Source organism: Lissotriton helveticus, chromosome 12 (assembly GCF_964261635.1).
Source record: "Lissotriton helveticus chromosome 12, aLisHel1.1, whole genome shotgun sequence".
NCBI classification, from domain to species: domain Eukaryota; kingdom Metazoa; phylum Chordata; class Amphibia; order Caudata; family Salamandridae; genus Lissotriton; species Lissotriton helveticus.
The window spans coordinates 108180514-108199536 of record NC_136073.1 but is presented as its reverse complement, the minus strand read 5'-3'; the positions used below and the strand labels follow the sequence as shown (position 1 = coordinate 108199536).

Here is a 19023-nt window from a genome sequence, read left to right as displayed (position 1 = left end):
ATTTTTCCCTACCATGTGTCACTGCAGTGTATTTAAATTGCAACACAACCTGAGCACAGTGGTGCTCTTGGCAGACATTTTTTTGTCATGTATGTGGGAGTTGTAACTGCACACTGCACATATATGACATTTAACTTCTCATGCCATAGATGCACTTTAAGCACCATTTACAATGGACTTTAGATAAGTTACATAGGGAGTCCAGCACATTCTTTAGAGTGTACGCTCAGATACTTTACTAGTGTTTAGCGGTAGTAAAGTGAACATAGCCCTAAAGCCAGCAAAAATTGGGTCCAGAAAAAGGAGAAAATCTGGGTGACCATGCAGAAAATGTAGATTTGATAAAATATTCAGATAGCATTATATCCCTTCTCCCTACAATTTGGGCCTATAATAATTGGCAAAGCCCTCAGTAGCAGGCTATAACCCTTTAATATATAGCCTACTACAGAAGGGATGTAATGCTCGAAGAGCATTCCAGAGGTAGAGATCAGTGTTTTAAATTAATGGAGAAAAGAAAATTAAACTTTCAAATGAAGGAGAGTGCTTATACACATAAGCCTGTGTGCACCCTCAGTCAAGCTGTTATTCTCCATAGAGCTCCCAACAATCCTATGTTGCAATACAAAGTGTGTAATATATGTATGTCAAAAAGATGTACACATTATTTCAGAGGTGCATCATTCAGGTGTGTACAGAAAATAACCACTGTACGTAAAGGGCACTTCCTGAGAGTATAACAGATTAACTTATGTCAGAAATAAGGGCTGGGGAGAAGACAAGGCCTGGCTGTAAATGCTCTGGTGGGACAATAGAGGAACAATGGGCCTTAAACATTACTGGGAATTAATCGGAGACATCATGTACCCTGAAGTCAGTAAGTTCAGTGCAACAACAAAAGAGGTATTGTTTTAATAGCAGTACATTACAGCTGAGTGTTTTCGGAAATAGTGTGGAATTTTATTTTAGAACATGGCTCAAGTTTTTTGTGTGGAGGGTGACAAGAGGTTCTAAAATGGCTTTGTGATGGGCGCTGTCATTTTTTTTTAAAGTTCATGAAGTGCCAAAAATGTGAAAGAGAAATCCCGAAGAAGAATTCTCAGCGGTTTCTAAAATCAAAAGATTTATTTTATTTACGATATATGCAATATTACCTGACATTTCAGACAGTCTTGAGCTAGTATGCGAAAGAGAAAACAAAAATTGGCAAAGCCCATAAACATGACCTTAGCAGGCAGGCATTTTTAATTTAGTTTTTTTGCGAACATATGCAGTGTGTGGTAAAAAAGTAAAGCTTTCTAAAATTTGCAGGCACCTACTTTTAAGGGAAAAAAGAAAAGATGAACCAATGCAGCACTTGCCCACCAGTTTGGCCAACCAGCACTGTCTCCGAAGTTCTCTATTTTTCAGGTGGCTGCGGATATGAGAGTAAATTATATCTTTCAAAGTACAATACTACCAGCAGCACAAGTGGGAAGACCACCTGGGACATGCGGTCAAGGATGGAAGCCAAATTTGAATGTCACGTCAACCGACAATGGCTGAAGAAGGTTGATCCAAAGCCCCAATATGTATAGATCTACACAAATTTTTTATTTATGAACTTTTGTTATTGCGTGAGGTTGTTGATACAACTAAAACTGTCTAAAGCTGAGCCATAACTAACACCACTATCCATGCAGGCAATCCAGAGGTTAACTGACCTGTTGAGGCATCTGCCCAATACAGATGTTCCCTTTACCCGTGTGGCTAAGTTTAACCAGGGCGTTTGGCCTAATACCAAAACATGGTAGCCCAGACCCTACCTGAGGATTCTCTTGATAGGAAGCCTCTGGTAAAGATTTCTTCCACCCAGGCCTGCAGCTCAGAATCCCTCTGGACAGAGCTGTCATCCTGGTAGTAGCAGTCAACGATGGAAGACACGAAGCTAGAAAAGAAACCAGCACAAAGTCAGGAAAACCAGACCCATCTTTCAGAAAGTTAAGCTGAAAATCAAGGGAGCTATGTGTAAAACCTTTACGTAAACTTGGGGAGTCCCTTGGACATGCTGCCTCATTCTGAGACATTTCCCACAACTTCAGAGGACTGGAGGGAGGATGGCGGGTGTTCCTTACCAGCCTTTCAGAAACAGTTGCAAAACTCAGGGAAGTGTCAACAATAATTAGGTCTGCCCCCAGCTTCCGAAACCACCCTGCATGTGTCGCTTGCTACTTGAGCGCAGGGACACCTCTGTTGTTGAGGTAGCTGTTTGCGCTTTATAAACTTCAGTATTATTATGATGGCACCACATTCAGAAATGATTAGCTGAATCTAGCCACGCCGTGGGGTACTGGCCAAGCCATGATGTGATCATCTAAGACTATGTTGTAATTTGGGAGCGTGCCTGGGTCCACAAATTTACAGAGAGATGGTCAGAACTTGGAATAAGTAGAAGGCCACACTGGTCAGAACCAGACAGACAAAGATGGAGGGATCAGAGGTCAGATTAAGAAAAGATATGCAAGGCTCAGATATTGGAGGGCCACACGGTCACTCAGGACAGAGTCAGGCAAAGCATGAGAGAGCAGAGAGCCCCACCTTCACATTCAGGACAGAGTCAGATAGAGTAATAGGTGCCAGGGAGCTAAACCGTCACATTCAGAACAGGTAGACAGGACAGGAGGCAGCAGCGGGCCACGCCACAAGATTCTTGAAACAGATGGTACAGGAAATGGTGGAGACCTATGACACATTCAGGTTGGTGTCTGGCAGGAGGCAGCAGCAAAAGATCAAACTATTCCATTCAGAGCCGCCAGGCAAGGCAAGAGGCAACAGAGTCCTATGCCACCACATTGATGTCAGGCCAGACAAGAAGCAGCCAACGGCCATGCCAACTCATTGATGTCAGGGTCAGGCAAGATAAGAAGCAGCGGACGGCCATGCCACCACTTTGCTGCTTCTTGTCTTGCCTGGCATGAAAGTGGTGGCATGGCCGCCCACTGCTTCTTGTCTTGCCTGACCCTGACATGAATGTGGTGGCATGTGTGTCTGCTGCTTCTTGTCTTGCCTGGCATGAGACAGCCATGCCACCACATTAATGTCAGGGTCAGGCAAGATAAGACGCAGCGGACGGCCATGCCACCACTTTCATGCCAGGGAAGACAAGAAGCAGCAGACAGCCATGCCTCCACATTCATGTCAGGGTCAGGCAAGACAAGAAGCAGCGGACGGCCATGCCACCACTTTCATGTCAGGCAATACAAGACACAGAGGACAACCATGCCACCACATTCATGTCAGGGTTAGGCAATACAAGAAGCATTGGGCGCCCATGCCACCACATACAGGACAGGGTCAGCAAGACAAGAAGCAGTAGACAGCCATGCCACCACATACAGGACAGGGCAGGCAAGACAAGAAGCAGTGGACGGCCATGCCACCACTTACAGGACATGGTGAGGCAAGACAAGAAGCAGCAGACGGCCATGCCACCCCATTCATGTCAGGGTCATGCAAGATAGGAAGCAAGGACGGCCATGCAACTACATTCATCTCAGGGTAAGGCAATACAAGAACCAGTAGACGGCAATGCCACCACATACAAGACAGGGTCGGTGAGACAAGAAGCAGTGGATGGCCATTCCACCACATACAAGACAGGGTCGATGAGACAAGAAGCAGTGGATGGCCATGCCACCACATACAAGACAGGGTCGGTGAGACAAGAAGCAGTGGATGGCCATGCCACCACATACAAGACAGGGTCGATGAGACAAGAAGCAGTGGATGGCCATGCCACCACATACAAGACAGGGTCGGTGAGACAAGAAGCAGTGGATGGCCATGCCACCACATACAAGACAGGGTCGGTGAGACAAGAAGCAGTGGACGGCCATGCCACCACATACAGGACGGGGTTGGCAAGACAAGAAGCAGTGGACGGCCATGCCACCACATACATGTCAGGGTCAGGCAATACCAGAAGCAGTGGATGCCCATGCCACCACATACAGGACAGGGTCAGGGAAGACAAGAAGCAGCGGACGGCCATGCCACCATATACAGGACAGGGTCAAGCAGGTCAGGAGGAGGCGGGCCACACCGTCAGTCAGAGCTATGGTATGAACACATCATGGCTGTGCGTTGAAGAATTGTTGATCATTAATAGGTAGTTTACATTGAGTTACAGACAGACTAGACTTTCAATATTAAGAAGATGTACAATATGTACCCTTCTTTTATTCCCATTTAAAATACCATGTACATGCCCAGGGTGGACCACGAGTCAGCCGGTAAGGGTGAATATGGAGGTTGTTGAATTGAAATGTGAAGAGTGGAAAGGGTCTGGCTGTCCTTGTCTGTTTTCGAATATTATGTACCAATAGAAGCTCAGAGTGTGAGTCACATCTTTAGCACACTACATTGCATTTTACATTGTGACTAAATGTAAAGGAAGCAGCAAGGTCACTACATCAGACACCTTAAAACTCATTCACTAAATGCAAGTCCCACTCCTCCCTGCACATCAATGGCCCTGTGGTGTTTTATGAATCCTCCCAACTAGAGGTTTTATATTAAACTTTCTCCTCCTAATCTCCCAAGCCCAAGTGGCGTTTGAGTTGCTTGTTGATGTAGTAACAGGCTGTGCTGTGTCTGGGTGGGTGTGTAGACAAGGAATGCGCAAACGTCTCACCTCTCAATTGCTGTCCACATCTTCAAGCTGTCATCTCTGAAGTAATATTTGGGGAGCTTGTCCACTCCTCGAGATGCAAAGGTGTCGGGGGCGCACAGGGAGGTATAGGTCAATATTTCAAGGCCCCTCTGCATATACTTGCGGAAGTGTTCAGAACCAATTGATGAACACTGTGGACATGAAGAAAGAAACCTTAAAGCATGCAACCATTGCTATTACGAAAGAATAAATGTAGGGGCCCATAGTGTTGCTCAGAAACCTGCGGCCAGCACTCTTGAATGTCAGCGTGCTAAAAACCAAGGCTGTGTGCCCTTGATTCCAAATCATGCATGCACCTTTAATCCACCACCAAACACTCCCTGTCCCTTTATTTAATTCTTGTGCATTTCTGCTTTCTCCCTTTGTTACAATGTTTCTGTTTTTAGGTCTCGCCTACGCAGCGCGCATGCGCTGCATAGGAGAGAGACCTTTAGCTATCGGCACAGCTTTGGGGGCAAAAACGTGCACACGTTGCATTGCTTGCAATGGCAACGCGTCCACGTCTGGTGATGTCCTTGCTGGAGCGCCCGGCACCATATGGCGGCGCCATGTGGTCGCACGCTCCCGCAAGCAAATCGCGCAGGCCCCCTCCCCCTACTGCAGCGCGCTTGTTTGTCTTTTCACTCTTGCCGTCCGATTGTCATTCCCTCAGACTGCTTTCCCTCTCTCTTTTGTCTTTTCCCTCTCTTGCCGTCCGCTTGTTTATTTTGTTTCCGGAAGAGTTAAATTTTCAGCCTAAATCCACTCACATCATTCAACTGGAAAAAAATGCTTCTCCGATTCATACAACATAGGCACATTTTTATTTTGCCATGACCTGCGTCTCAACTGCAGTCCATTCACAGCGTGCTATTAGAGGAGCCCTCCCAGTCAGTGCAGTGAGAGTCTGCAGGGGGCTGCTCCCTTGCTGCTCTGAACTGGAGAGCGTTTGCAATGATAATCAGTCTAGAGGCTAATAAGGCAGGAAGGTCAGGCAGGGGTGACCAGGTTCCTAGGCAGTGGTGCCGTGAAGACACGTGGCGAGAGAGATCCAGGGTCTGGTTGACGAGGAAGTACAGCAAGTGAAGATGAAATTACCACATGCAAGTATGTTGCTGAAAATAAACCTGCTCTTCCTCATAAATACTCCCAATTGGTGGAATTATGCTGTGCACCTCGTAGCTTTGTAAATGTGCAATAAACTGTGAGCACATCCAGTAATTTGAAGAAGTACATTGTCACCGTCTGCTGTAAGCAATGCTTCTGCCAAGTCATTAAACAAAGTTCCCTCAGCAGAGAGATACATCCGCTTTTGCTTCATGTACTGCGCGCCCTTTGCAAATAAAGTATGAGTCAGCACAGTTCATATATCCATTCCGTTGCTCATACTAGCGGTAAATCCTATTACCTCCGTACTGCTAGAACAAAGGTGAGCAACGATACCTTAATGCAGATTAAAAAAAAATAGCTCTCCCTGGGATCACAATGTTTAATAATCCGATACTATTAAAGGATGAGAATATCCACAGCACTGTATCCAGAGGGAAACAGCCAACCATGGATGTTACCACCTCAAGTCATTTGAAACAGAACACTGAAGCAGCGTGACACTGAACAGGGAAACAGGTTACCTGGACTGAATCTCATTTATACAAACCGGTTGTGCACACGCTACGTCTGCACCATTGCTGCCAAATGAATCATGGGAAATGTAGTTCAGAGCAGTGCTTTATTCCCATTTCGTCAGTATTCAGTGACAAATCCAAACGCTGGACATATCTTTATATGGTTTGTGTTTTGGTGCTTGTCAAAAACCAAACAAGGCTCATGTGCTTACTACAATCACCAGCTCCACCTCTTAGGAGAGGCCTAAATCAATTGTCAATAAAGCAATCTCACACTCAAAATGCCCGCACCAGCCTTCCGAAAAGCATCATGACAAAGCACAGTTAATTTACTCGCATTTTTGTTAGTATTCACTGTCAAAATCAAGCGAGGCTATCATTAAACACCCATGTCTGAATGTCGGCCTGTTAATTGGACACTTTCAACCGGTATGAGAGTACTGTTAAATAGTTCCAAAAGTGTTTATAACACATTGTAAGCAACTGCACTTTTGACAAGTTAAACCCACCAAAGGGCATGTTTAGGCTTGATATTAATGAAGTGTTTGCACCATTCAAATTTATTGTCACTGAGAAAACAAGATTGGCATAGCCAATAGGTCTCGCCTTTGGGACCTTATAAGTGAAGTTATCCAGCAAAATATCCTTGGTGGAACAATATCAACTGTTGCATGGCTAAACACTTATAAGTTCCCAAAGGCGAAACCTATTGGCTATGCCAATGCTTGTTCTCTTTCTCTTTCCCCCAAGTGTGTTTTTCTCTCTTTTGCGCTTCATCAAAGTCTGATGAGGAAAAATAAATGCTGATCCCCAAAAATGAGTACCGCTGAGCGTCACTTGCAACAACCACCTCAAATTAAGCACTGCTGATGCAACCAGTTGCAGCCACCTCTTTAAAACAAGCTTTGGATTTAGAGAAAAACCTTGCATGGCAAAGCTCAACATAAACACCAGGGGTAATGACTAAGCATGGGCGTAAAATCCGCTCCGATCGCGGATTTTTCGGATTTTCGGCAAATTCGCAATCCGCGAACTCTCGCGAATTTGTCAAAAATCCGTGAATCCGCTCGCGGCTGATTTTTTGCTTGGTTGCAGCGCGCGGCATGGTGCACGGCGTTCACTTTCCGTCATTTAGCGTTTGCCGAGTTGTTTTTCTTTGCGAGTGCCGCGCCATTTTGGATCTTGCTGCGTGATCCCGCGGGAGTTTGGCGCCCGCAAATACGTAATCGCGGCTTGCCACCTTGCACAGCACACCTCGCGAGAGTTCGCAATTGCGAACACGTAGTTGCGGCGGAAAGGAACAATCTCGCACTCGCGAAATAGAGATTTTGCAATTCTGCACAAGAAAATCACCAGCAAACAGGATAAACCTTCAGAAAATTATGATTTTTATCAGAATCACTCCTCAGGTTGACATTTGCATGGCCTTTTTTTTTGCAAGGAGTCCATTTTTGGGGGGGGGGAGGAAGGAAGTGCCCCACAGTCTCCAACTTCCTGTTCCTGTCCAGCAGGCTCCTCCCCGTGCTTTGTCCATCTCCTGGTCACTTTCATTTGGATCTGGAGCTGGAAGGATTACTTTTTGTGGGTGCTGCTGGATATTTGGATTTGAGGCCTTTTTGACTGTCTTTGGATCACTTTTGGATTAGAAATCAACTTTCACAAGTAAGTTTGTTTGGGGCATTACAGTTGCTGCAAGTACAATTTTGGAACTTTTTCAGAACATTAAATAAATTATATTGTGGGTAGCCACAGTATCCAGTAGGACCAGGGTTGGTTAGGGGTGCATGATACAACTGTTTTGTTGAATTTAAACACCATTGAGGCCATGGATGGGCTGGGATTGTGCTGATTTTTGTCTTTTTTTGGGCCTGCTGGTGTGGCCCTTTGCCCAGGGGTGGTGAGTGTTGCATGGGCCTAGTCTTTCTGTGGGGTGTCTTCTTGAATTTAAACATCATTGAGGCCATGGATGGGCTGGGATTGTGCTTATTTTATTGTTTTTTGTCGTTTTTTGGGGGCTGCTGGTGTGGCCTTTTGCCCAGGGATGGTGGTGCATGGACTGAGTGTGCCTGTGGTGTGGTCTCACTCTCTTTAATGTAAACATCATGGATGGCATTGGATTGTGGTGATTTCTGGCTGGTTTTCTGTTTTTTGGGGGTGTACTGTTGATGTGGACTGGCCATGTGGGTGGTGGTGGTGGCCATCTTGAGTGCTGGCTGGTACAGGCAACATGTGCTTGGGGTGTAAGGGGCCATTTTGAAGAGAGGCAGTGTCTGAGGCCTGCACTTATTTTGCCTACTTTTCATCCATTATGCCCAGGGGTAGTGAGTGTTGCATGGGCCTAGTGTTTCTGAGGGGTGTCTTCTTGAATTTAAACACCATTGAGGCCATGGATGGGCTGGGATTGTGCTGATTTTATTGTTTTTTGTCGTTTTTTTGGGGCTGCTGGTGGGGACTTTTGCCAAGGGGTAGTAGTGGTGCATGGACTGAGTGTGCCTGTAGTGTGGTCTCACTCTCTTTAATGTAAACATCCTGGATGGCATTGGATTGTGGTGATTTTTGGCTGTTTTTCTGTGTTTTTTGGGGTGTACTGTTGATGTGGACTGGCCATGTGGGTGGTGGTGGTGGCCATCTTGAGTGCTGGCTGGTACAGGCAACATGTGCTTGGGGTGTAAGGGGCCATTTTGAAGAGAGGCAGTGTCTGAGGCCTGCACTTATTTTGCCTACTTTTCATCCATTATGCCCAGGGGTAGTGAGTGTTGCATGGGCCTAGTGTTTCTGAGGGGTGTCTTCTTGAATTTAAACACCATTGAGGCCATGGATGGGCTGGGATTGTGCTGATTTTATTGTTTTTTGTCGTTTTTTTGGGGCTGCTGGTGGGGACTTTTGCCAAGGGGTAGTAGTGGTGCATGGACTGAGTGTGCCTGTAGTGTGGTCTCACTCTCTTTAATGTAAACATCCTGGATGGCATTGGATTGTGGTGATTTTTGGCTGTTTTTCTGTGTTTTTTGGGGTGTACTGTTGATGTGGACTGGCCATGTGGGTGGTGGTGGTGGCCATCTTGAGTGCTGGCTGGTACAGGCAACATGTGCTTGGGGTGTAAGGGGCCATTTTGAAGAGAGGCAGTGTCTGAGGCCTGCACTTATTTTGCCTACTTTTCATCCATTATGCCCAGGGGTAGTGAGTGTTGCATGGGCCTAGTGTTTCTGAGGGGTGTCTTCTTGAATTTAAACACCATTGAGGCCATGGATGGGCTGGGATTGTGCTGATTTTATTGTTTTTTGTCGTTTTTTTGGGGCTGCTGGTGGGGCCCTTTGCCCAGGGGTAGTGGTGCATGGACTGAGTGTGCCTGTAGTGTGGTCTCACTCTCTTTAATGTAAACATCCTGGATGGCATTAGTTTGTGGTGATTTTTGGCTGTTTTTCTGTGTTTTTTGGGGTGTACTGTTGATGTGGACTGGCTTGGGGTGTAAGGGGCCATTTTGAAGAGAGGCAGTGTCTGAGGCCTGCACTTATTTTGCCTACTTTTCATCCATTATGCCCAGGGGTAGTGAGTGTTGCATACTTGCATGTCCCTAGTCTTTCTGTGGAGTGTCTTCAATGTAAACATCATGGATGGCATGGGATTGTGCTAATTTTTCTGTGTTTTGTCGATTTTTTGGGGTGTATAACTGAACTGATGTTCCTCTGTCTTCCATTGCTTTTAGGTGCACAAGACTCAAGAGAACCACCAGTGCCAGGAAGAAGTCCTGCAGCGGTGTGTGTGTGCAGCATAACGTCACGCGACGTCACGTCTGGACACAGACAACTCTGCAACTCGTGCAACTGCTGCCTGCTGTTCTGACCTGCTCTGAAGAAGATGGCCCCAAAAAAAGTAACCCGTAGCTCCTCTAGCAAGAAAGGTGCCAGTAAGGAGCAGAAGAAGCAAGTTACCAAGGAGACTGGTGTGCCGCCCGCCCCTTTTTTTGGGAGTAAAAAAAAAAGTATGCCTGCAGCAGCAGCGGGATCTGCTGGGGACCAAGCTGGCAGCAGCACCCCCGCTCCATTGGGCTCAGTGCCACCACCACCACCACGCCAACTTAAGTCCAAGCCCTTGAGTGCTGCAGAAGCAGCCAGTATAGTTCTTCAATCACCATCGACCAGTGATGTTGGCTCATCGCAAGAAAGCAGCAGCAATGTCCCTCAATCAACACAGGTTGTTGTAGCTCATCTGACGAGTGTTGAACAACCACAGCCGCAACAACAATCACATGTGCAAGTACAAGCCCAAGTACATGTGGAAGGAGAGGCAGCGCAAGGAGATGCGCAAGCAGAGGTGCATGGAGGGTCACAAGTGCCCACAATAGTTGTTCCTCCCGAAGTAGGGGCACATCAGGAAATCGACAATCAAGGCGAGGTATCATTTGAGGAAGCCACTCCTCCTGATGATCCTTCATTGTCTTCCACACCCCTAGCAAGGAAGAGATCAAGGGTGGTGTCTACATCTTCTTCAAGCACACCTCCTTCTGATGATACGGATCAAACTTGGGAACCAGCACCACTGCCGTCTGAGAGTGAGGCACACCATGATCCGACAAAGGTAGTTAAGCGTAAAAGGAAGCTCGTCCAAAGTCTCAGAGTTATGGAGTGTGATGAGGCTCAACAAGAAGTGGCGGATACTGCTGCTGATGAAGACTCTGCCAACGACGACCCAGTCATCATAAAGGTCACTGCAGCCCCAGCGGGCATGCAGCAAACAGACATTTTGACCCTAGCCCGAAGAGCTGCTGAGCGTGATGATGATGATGTTGTCGATGAGGAGGCAGTGGAAACACCACAATCATTGGAGTTAAGTAGTACACCAACTCGTCCCGCTTCCATATTTCTTTCTGGCAAGAAGAGACCTCCATCCACCTCGACCTTAATTAGTGGCGGTGAAAGTGCACAACGTACAAAAGTTGGGCAATCCAGATCCTCCACTTCATCTGGCATTAGCTTCATGACCACCACCACCAGTATCGCCGCCTCCTCCAGGTCCCACAGACACTTCAAGTCCCCAGTTTGGGACTTCTTTACTGTTTGTCAAAAAAATCCAAAGTTTGCCATTTGTACCCTTTGTAAGCTTGCAGTTAGTCGTGGTAAGCCAGGTACCAACTATGGTACCGGAGGCCAGAGAGGTCATCTTAGGAGACAGCACACTGTCCAATGGTTTGCGCACCTAGATGCGATTAAGAAAGGCCGAATTCAAGGAAACGTTGATGTTGCATCTGATGATGACGAGGAGGAAGAAGACGTGTCAAACACTTCCCTTACACCCAGTACCCCTGTCAGCAGCACACCCAATGTGAGGCACACTAAGAGTGTTGGAGCGCACAAAAGTTCACCAGCGAGCAAAATTGGGTCAACGAAGTCATTATCAGCCCGTAAATGCTTGGTCCAGGGCAACATTAGAACAATGCTTACTTCAGACGTGCCATATGAACGCAACCACCCACTGACGCGTCTGTATAACACTAAGCTGGCTAAAATGCTAGCTGTGGACCTTCTCCCTTTTTCTTTTGTAGAAGCGGTAGGTTTTCTAGAATTAGTGGCAACGCTCTGCCCTAAATGGAAGGTTCCTAGCCGGTTCTATTTTGCCAGAGTTGCGGTTCCAGCACTACATGAAGATGTGCTGGAGGCGATTGGGGCAGCTTTGCAGAAGAGTGCTGTTCACACAATACATCTGACAACAGACATGTGGACCAGTGGCGCAGGCGCTGATTACATGTGCATCACTGCACACTGGGTCTCTTTTTCAGGTGTTAAAGCAAAGCTAAACGCAGGTGTTGACCCGGACAAAGTTTTCAAAGCTGCTCGGAAACATGCAACACTAGCCATGTTTGGCTTGGAGAAAAGTCACACATCCCAAAACATTTTGGACGAGTTTGACAAAAAGGTCTTGAAAATGCTATCTCCAAAAAAACGCAAGATTGGTTATGTTTCCACGGATAATGGCGCCAATGTAGTTAAGGCCATGTCGCTGGGTGACTATTTTAGAGTGCCGTGTTTGGCGCACTGTATCAACCTGGTAGTTCAAAAATTCTTGAGTGATAAACAGAGTCCAGCGTTCGAGGTAATGGCCACCTGCCGCAAAATTTGCAACCATTTCAGCCATTCTTTTAAGGCCCGGAAGCATCTGAGGAGGCTGCTACTTCAAAGTCGAATACCAGTGAAAGCACTCATCCAGGAGGTGGCAACACGTTGGAACTCAACCTTCTACATGCTTGAGCGTCTGTATGAGCAGTATACAGTACTCGATCACTATTTCTTCACAGAGGGTACATCTCAGAAGGAGGACATGCGGATGGGTGCGGCGCAATGGGACATAGTTAAAAGCCTGACAGACATGCTTCGTCCTTTTGAGTTCTTCACGCGTGCAGTCAGCCAGGAGGACTGTAATTTGGGAAAAGCTATCCCATTGTTGTGCATGCTGGAGCACCAACTGATGGCGGTGTCTTCTGAGTTTGAAAAAGATGTACAAAAAAAAGACCATTTTATTTTGTCTGAGAAATTATTAGAGCGCCTACGTGGTGATGAACGTCTTCAAAAGATCAAGTCAGAACAGCATTACATTTGTGCTACTATTCTGGATCCACGCTACAAAAAGGCGCTGGCAGGCGAAGCATTCTTTCCTTTTGCTGATGCAGATGTTCAAAAGTACAAACATTGGTTAGCCTTGTCAGCCAAGAGGTTTGAAAAAGAACGGCAGGTTATTGAAGGAGAAGCAGCATCAGCAGGCCATCCCCAGTCACAAGAATCCACTTCTGCACCTGTGGCTGGGGCACAAGTGACCTCTCAGCCGTTAAAGACACCGGCAACTGGATCATCTGCACCACACACAACACTAACAGTGGCTGCTGAGGAGGATTGGCTAAGTTTGCTTGGGTATGGTTCTCGAAAAAATGTCACAGGCACAGCAAAAAGTAAGCAAAGTGGAGGAACCGTTGATGACCTTGAGTCGATGGTGCATGACTATCTGAATGACTCAACAGAGGTCTTTCTTAATGATGAGCCATTGCAGTATTGGCATGGCAAAAAACAATTGTGGCCACAGCTCTCCAACCTGGCTATAAACTATTTGTCTTGCCCACTCGCAAGTGTGTCTTCTGAACGTGTTTTCAGTGCTGCTGGTGGCATTGTAACTCCCAAACGGAGCCGCCTCTCGCCCAAAAATGTGGAGCGGCTGACAATGATCAAGATGAATCAGCACCTCATACCACCAGATTACAAAGTACGAGAAAGCACGCCGCATGAAGACGAGGAGGACGGCAACGTAGATGAGGGGATTTCTTCTCTGTTCGGTGGCACTGACCTCATCCTGCCTGAATTCGCAGAGTATGATGACGAAATCTTCTTCTTATTCCCTGACACCGAGCCCTGAAAATGAGACAATGAATCAAGAACTTTCTTTTTCGTCCTTATTCACTTTTATTCCTGTGTGTCTCTCTTTCTTTGTTTTGCACAGTTAATTTAATTCAAACTTTAATCACCTAATCCCAAAAACAAGACCATCAGCAGAACTGTCTTCACTTGTTTGCTTATTGATTTGAAGGTGCCGCAGTCTACATTCCTCAGGTTCGCAAGTTCTGAAGAACATGCTCCTCTATCCTCCTCCTCCAGACTGCGATTTCCCTCAAAGCAGAGTGCTGGATTACGCCCAATGAAGAAAGACTCAGCACTTGTGGGGGTGTTCTACTTCTTTGCGGGTGAGTTGACGGATTTGGGCCCATTGCTGTGAAGCTCTAATAATGGATAAAAGTGTTTTGGACCAAATATGAGGTGGAAATTTCTTGCCGTTTTTGCTGACTTGCTTGCCTTTGAGGTGCTCTTTGGCGGGGTTCCGGGTGTTTGTGGGTGAGTTTTGGGGTCTGGGAGCACTGCTGCGACAGTCTAATCTTGATTGCATTTGTTTTTCAGGAAATCCGTGGTGGAAAACAGGAGTTATGATGATTGATGATGACCTAGCTGCACAGCGCCGCGTTTGGACCGAAGGCCGAGAGATATTGTAAGTATGAGATTTAGCTTTTTCGCTGTTTGGGGGTGTTGTCGGGTGGTTTTTTGCGGGTGGGTTGGCGGGTCTTGCCTGGGGCATTCCTGGGAAGGTCTAATACCGGATAGAAGTGTTTTGGACAAAATCCTTAAGGAAAAGCCTTTTTTTTGCTATTTCTTCTGACATCTTGCTCAATGTAGCGTTTTGGGGGGCTTCCTGCTGTTCGTGGGTGGGTTGCGGCCGGGGTCTCTGTCGAAGCACTGCTGCGACAGTCTAATCTTGATTGCATTTGTTTTTCAGGAAATCCGTGGTGGAAAACAGGAGTTATGATGATTGATGATGACCTAGCTGCACAGCGCCGCGTTTGGACCGAAGGCCGAGAGATATTGTAAGTATGAGATTTAGCTTTTTCGCTGTTTGGGGGTGTTGTCGGGTGGTTTTTTGCGGGTGGGTTGGCGGGTCTTGCCTGGGGCATTCCTGGGAAGGTCTAATACCGGATAGAAGTGTTTTGGGCAAAATCCTTAAGGAAAAGCCTTTTTTTTGCTATTTCTTCTGACATCTTGCTCAATGTAGCGTTTTGGGGGGCTTCCTGCTGTTCGTGGGTGGGTTGCGGCCGGGGTCTCTGTCGAAGCACTGCTGCGACAGTCTAATCTTGATTGCATTTGCTTTTCAGGAAATCCGTGGTGGATAACAGGAGTTATGATGATTGATGATGACCTAGCTGCACAGCGCCGCGTTTGGACCGAAGGCCGAGAGATATTGTAAGTATGAGATTTAGCTTTTTCGCTGTTTGGGGGTGTTGTCGGGTGGTTTTTTGCGGGTGGGTTGGCGGGTCTTGCCTGGGGCATTCCTGGGAAGGTCTAATACCGGATAGAAGTGTTTTGGACAAAATCCATAAGGAAACACCAGTTTTGGCACTTTTTGTAAGTTAGGGTTCGTTAGGGTTAGCCCTAGCAGCAGGATTGCATGTGTTTCGGGGGGTTCTATTGCAACGCAGTTCTGGGGTTTTAGAGCACTGTTGGAGCGATGCTGGCTATGGATACTTTTGCTTGCTTGCAAGTGGTTTGAATACAATTCACGGTCTGTATTTGGGCCTACTGTTACTTTCAAAGTACGTTTTGTCACCATTTTTCTGCTAGGCATCGTTTTTGGAGATCTGATTGGGGGTCTTCTACATTTTTGCGACTGGCTTTAGTAAGGTTCTTGGTGGGAGCATTGCTGGGAAGGTCAAATTTTGTTCTAAAACACAGTTTACAGTACACCTACCTTGAGGGGAAAGATCCGCTATAATATTTTGGCCATACTTATTTATCCTTAAAAAGGTGACTCAGACAGAGCACGCAATTTCAAAAATATTGTACTGTCTATTAGGGAAATCAAAGTGTGACTTTTTGCACCACACAGCGTACATACCTTTTATTTATTTATCAGTGGTATTGTAATAGCACTTCCTGTTTTCCGTTCAATAATTACAGGCCGGGTTTCAGTCAACATCCGCCAGGCAGGCAGTGGACAGGGTGTCTTCTGTCAGTGGTCACCAACATTGATGGACGAAGCGTCAGCTGGAATGGAGGAGTGCCGCCAATAAGAGGAATTGTTTGCTGCATGCAACTTACTTACCAAATTCAACAGGACAACTCCAACAACATACAGAATTCAGATACAGTATCCATTGTTTTCTTCTATGAGTGTGACTGCATGTGCTTAGCTTTAGTTTGTACCCAAAGATTCTCTTTAGCTTCAATTATTGTTTGTCCATGCTGTGCTTTTTTTTTCTTCTCTCAACAAAACCTACCCAAAAAGAAACCCCCATTCCCATCCATTTTCAAAACCCTAATCCTCTTCCCCCGGGCTGTGTTGTTTTGCTTGATGTCTGACTAAAATGACATCAATAATTCCACACACTTGCTGGGGAGGATAAGGTCATAGCAACAGGCTGGTGAAGGAATACGAGGATATCTTCTAGACTTACTCAGCTTCAGTACTATATCTTCTAGTAGTAGGACTCGGAGCCAATGTCAAATAAATTCAACGCAAGTACTAGTTATACTTGCAAGCAAATACTTTACCATTTGTTAGGCTACATTATGGCACTGTTCTAGTGTACTGTCACCTGCTATATTCTCGATCGTACCGTAACCGTTGTAATGCTACAGTAAGGACAAACCAGGATTCGTTTTCTTTTTTTCCATAGGCATGCAACTGCCACTGTGTCACACCACTACTACCACCGCAATGAGGAAATTTCACCCGCCCAGGAGTGCCAACGTTAATCCCCATTTCACGTGGAGCCAGCCCTGGGCCTAGCCCTAATTTCTAACACAAATTACAGGTAAGATACGCGTTTGGTGGGAGGTAGTATAATGGAGTATTATTTAGGACTAGACGAGAGATTGACGGTAGTACTACTGAAGTCCTACGACTGTTCAGGAAAACAAACTTACTGTTACACCCCTGTCCCCCACCCACCAGACTGAAAAGCAGTAAAAAACAGGTATGGTCAGATAAAGTTTCAAAATGTATATTTATGTAGCCCTAACAAAATAATCTCCCTCAAGACCCACCCTAACCCCAACGATTGTCTTTGAAAAGTCCCCAAAAGAACCCAACTCCCAAATCCCACCCCCCAAAAGTCTGTAAAAAAGGGCAAGGGACACTCCACTACTGGAGGGTGCTGGTGCATTTTGCGGCATGGGCATCGTACTCCTTGCGGAGGGTGGCAAGCTCGAAGCGGAGGCCCTCAACCAAGTTCTTATAGTTATGGACCTCCTGCTCCAGGTAGGTCATTCGGACTCCTAGGCGGCGTTGGCGTGCCTTGCAGCTCCTGTGGGGGGCAGCTGGTCTTTCTGCTGCTTGGCGGTGGCGGTTGGCTTTGTTAGCCCGGCTCCGTCCCGCTGGAGCACTGCGCATGCTGGCGTCCCGTGGGGTCACGGAGGAGGATGCAGCTGTCCCAGTCGAGGATGTGGTGGTTGCACCGGTCGGCTGCGTGTCCTCCTCCTCCTCCAGGGCCACCAGCCGCCGATATTCGGCGACAGTGGCCTCCAGCCTCCGTTGCCGGGCCATTCGAGCCTGCTCCCTCCGTGATGTCGATTTGGAAAGAGCAACTATATGAAGAAAGAAAGACATAGTCTGTAACCAATGCTCCTTAGCATTAATAACACAAAGTGATTGAGCCGAAAGTTGGGTCACAGTACAAGTAGCAAATTGAAAGCACAGTACATAACTATTGAGGACAGTATCTATGTAACCTCCCACTTCTGCATCCTTGCTCTAACATTAGTTAGTGGCTAATCCACTCTTAAATCTTTCGCTGAGGCTCGGTGCGGTCCCGCGAACCTGGAAGCAGGCGATGGTGATTCCCTTGCTCAAAAAACCTGGTCTAGACCCGAAGGCCCCTGTTAATTATAGGCCTATCTCTCTGCTGCCGGCCCTCACGAAGATTCTGGAAAAGCACGTCCATGGCGTGCTCTCCAACTTTCTTGAATCTAATGAGATCCTGCATGCCACCCAATCGGGCTTTCGTCCCCATCTCAGTACTGAGACAGCGCTCCTGGAGGTCTCGGAAACCATTAAAGGGGTTCTGGACTCTGGGGGCAAAGTCATGCTGGTGATGTTAGACCTGTCGGCGGCGTTCGACACCGTTCCACATGATGGTCTTCTCGCCAGACTTTTCGAGATAGGCTTACGGGGGACGGTGTTCGACTGGTTTTCCTCTTTCCTAGCCGGCCGCCGGCAATCGATCTGGGCCCCGCCTGATTCCGCCGTGATGCCGCCTCTGGGAGTCGGGGTCCCTCAGGGCTCTATTTTGAGCCCGACCCTCTTTAACATCATTATGACCCCATTGGCGGCGTTGGTGGAGTCGCATGGTGCCCAGATCGTATCCTACGCGGACGACACCCAGCTCCTCTTCTCTTGTAAGAGAGGAGGCGACTTTGATGGGGAGAGTATTCGGGATTGCCTTGGGGCTGTTTTTCATTGGTTCCATCTAAACAGCCTTAAGTGCAATTCCGACAAGTCCGAAGTACTTTTCTTTGGGTGCGACACAGAGCCAGATTGGCAGACCTGGTGGCCACTGGATATGTTCCCTCCGTCCTGCTCCTCTCAGGTTGCTAAGAATCTGGGGGTGAAGATGGATAACAGGCTTACCTTGAAATCCCAGATCCTGGGGGTGTCGGGCATTTGCTTTGGCATCCTTAGGATGCTGCGGAGGTTCCTTCCTCTGTTATCCGTGGAACATAGGACGCTGACAGTCCAGGCTCTGATTGGGTCCAGGTTGGATTATTCCAGCGTTCTTTACCTGGGCCTTCCAGAGTACTTGCTGCAGCGGCTTCAAGTGGTACAGAACGCCGCTGCCAGGGCAATCTTTGGCCTTAGTAGGCGCTCCAGGGCCTCGGGCTTGCTGGCAACTTTACATTGGCTTCCTATCCGCAAGAGGATCGCCTTTAAGGCGCTGACCTTGGCCTACAAAGCTCTTCACAAGGAGGGAGCCAAGTACCTCCAAAAGAGGCTGGTCTTTTATCATCCGACCAGGTCTCTGAGGTCGGAAGCCCTGTACCTTGCTGTTGTCCCCCGGGTAAAGAAAGCGCGCCTCGGAGGCCGCTCTTTTGGACTGTTGGCATCTCAGTTGTGGAACTCTTTACCACTGGCCCTGCGGGGAGCCACCAGTCTACTGGCTTTTAGGAAAGGCCTTAAAACTTGGCTGTT

General features: G+C 47.3%; 1 protein-coding gene across 1 annotated transcript in view; it reads right to left on the bottom strand.

The window, feature by feature from the left end:
- LOC144799501 (hydroperoxide isomerase ALOXE3-like) overlaps positions 1–19023 on the bottom strand; it is a 212316-nt gene that overhangs the window by 5489 nt on the left and 187804 nt on the right. The window contains exons 10-11 of the mRNA XM_078670852.1: positions 4673–4842; positions 1806–1927 (exon numbers count right to left, since the gene is read on the bottom strand). Of these exons, the coding sequence (XP_078526978.1) occupies positions 1806–1927; positions 4673–4842 (292 nt within the window). The remainder of the gene's footprint in view (positions 1–1805; positions 1928–4672; positions 4843–19023) is intronic.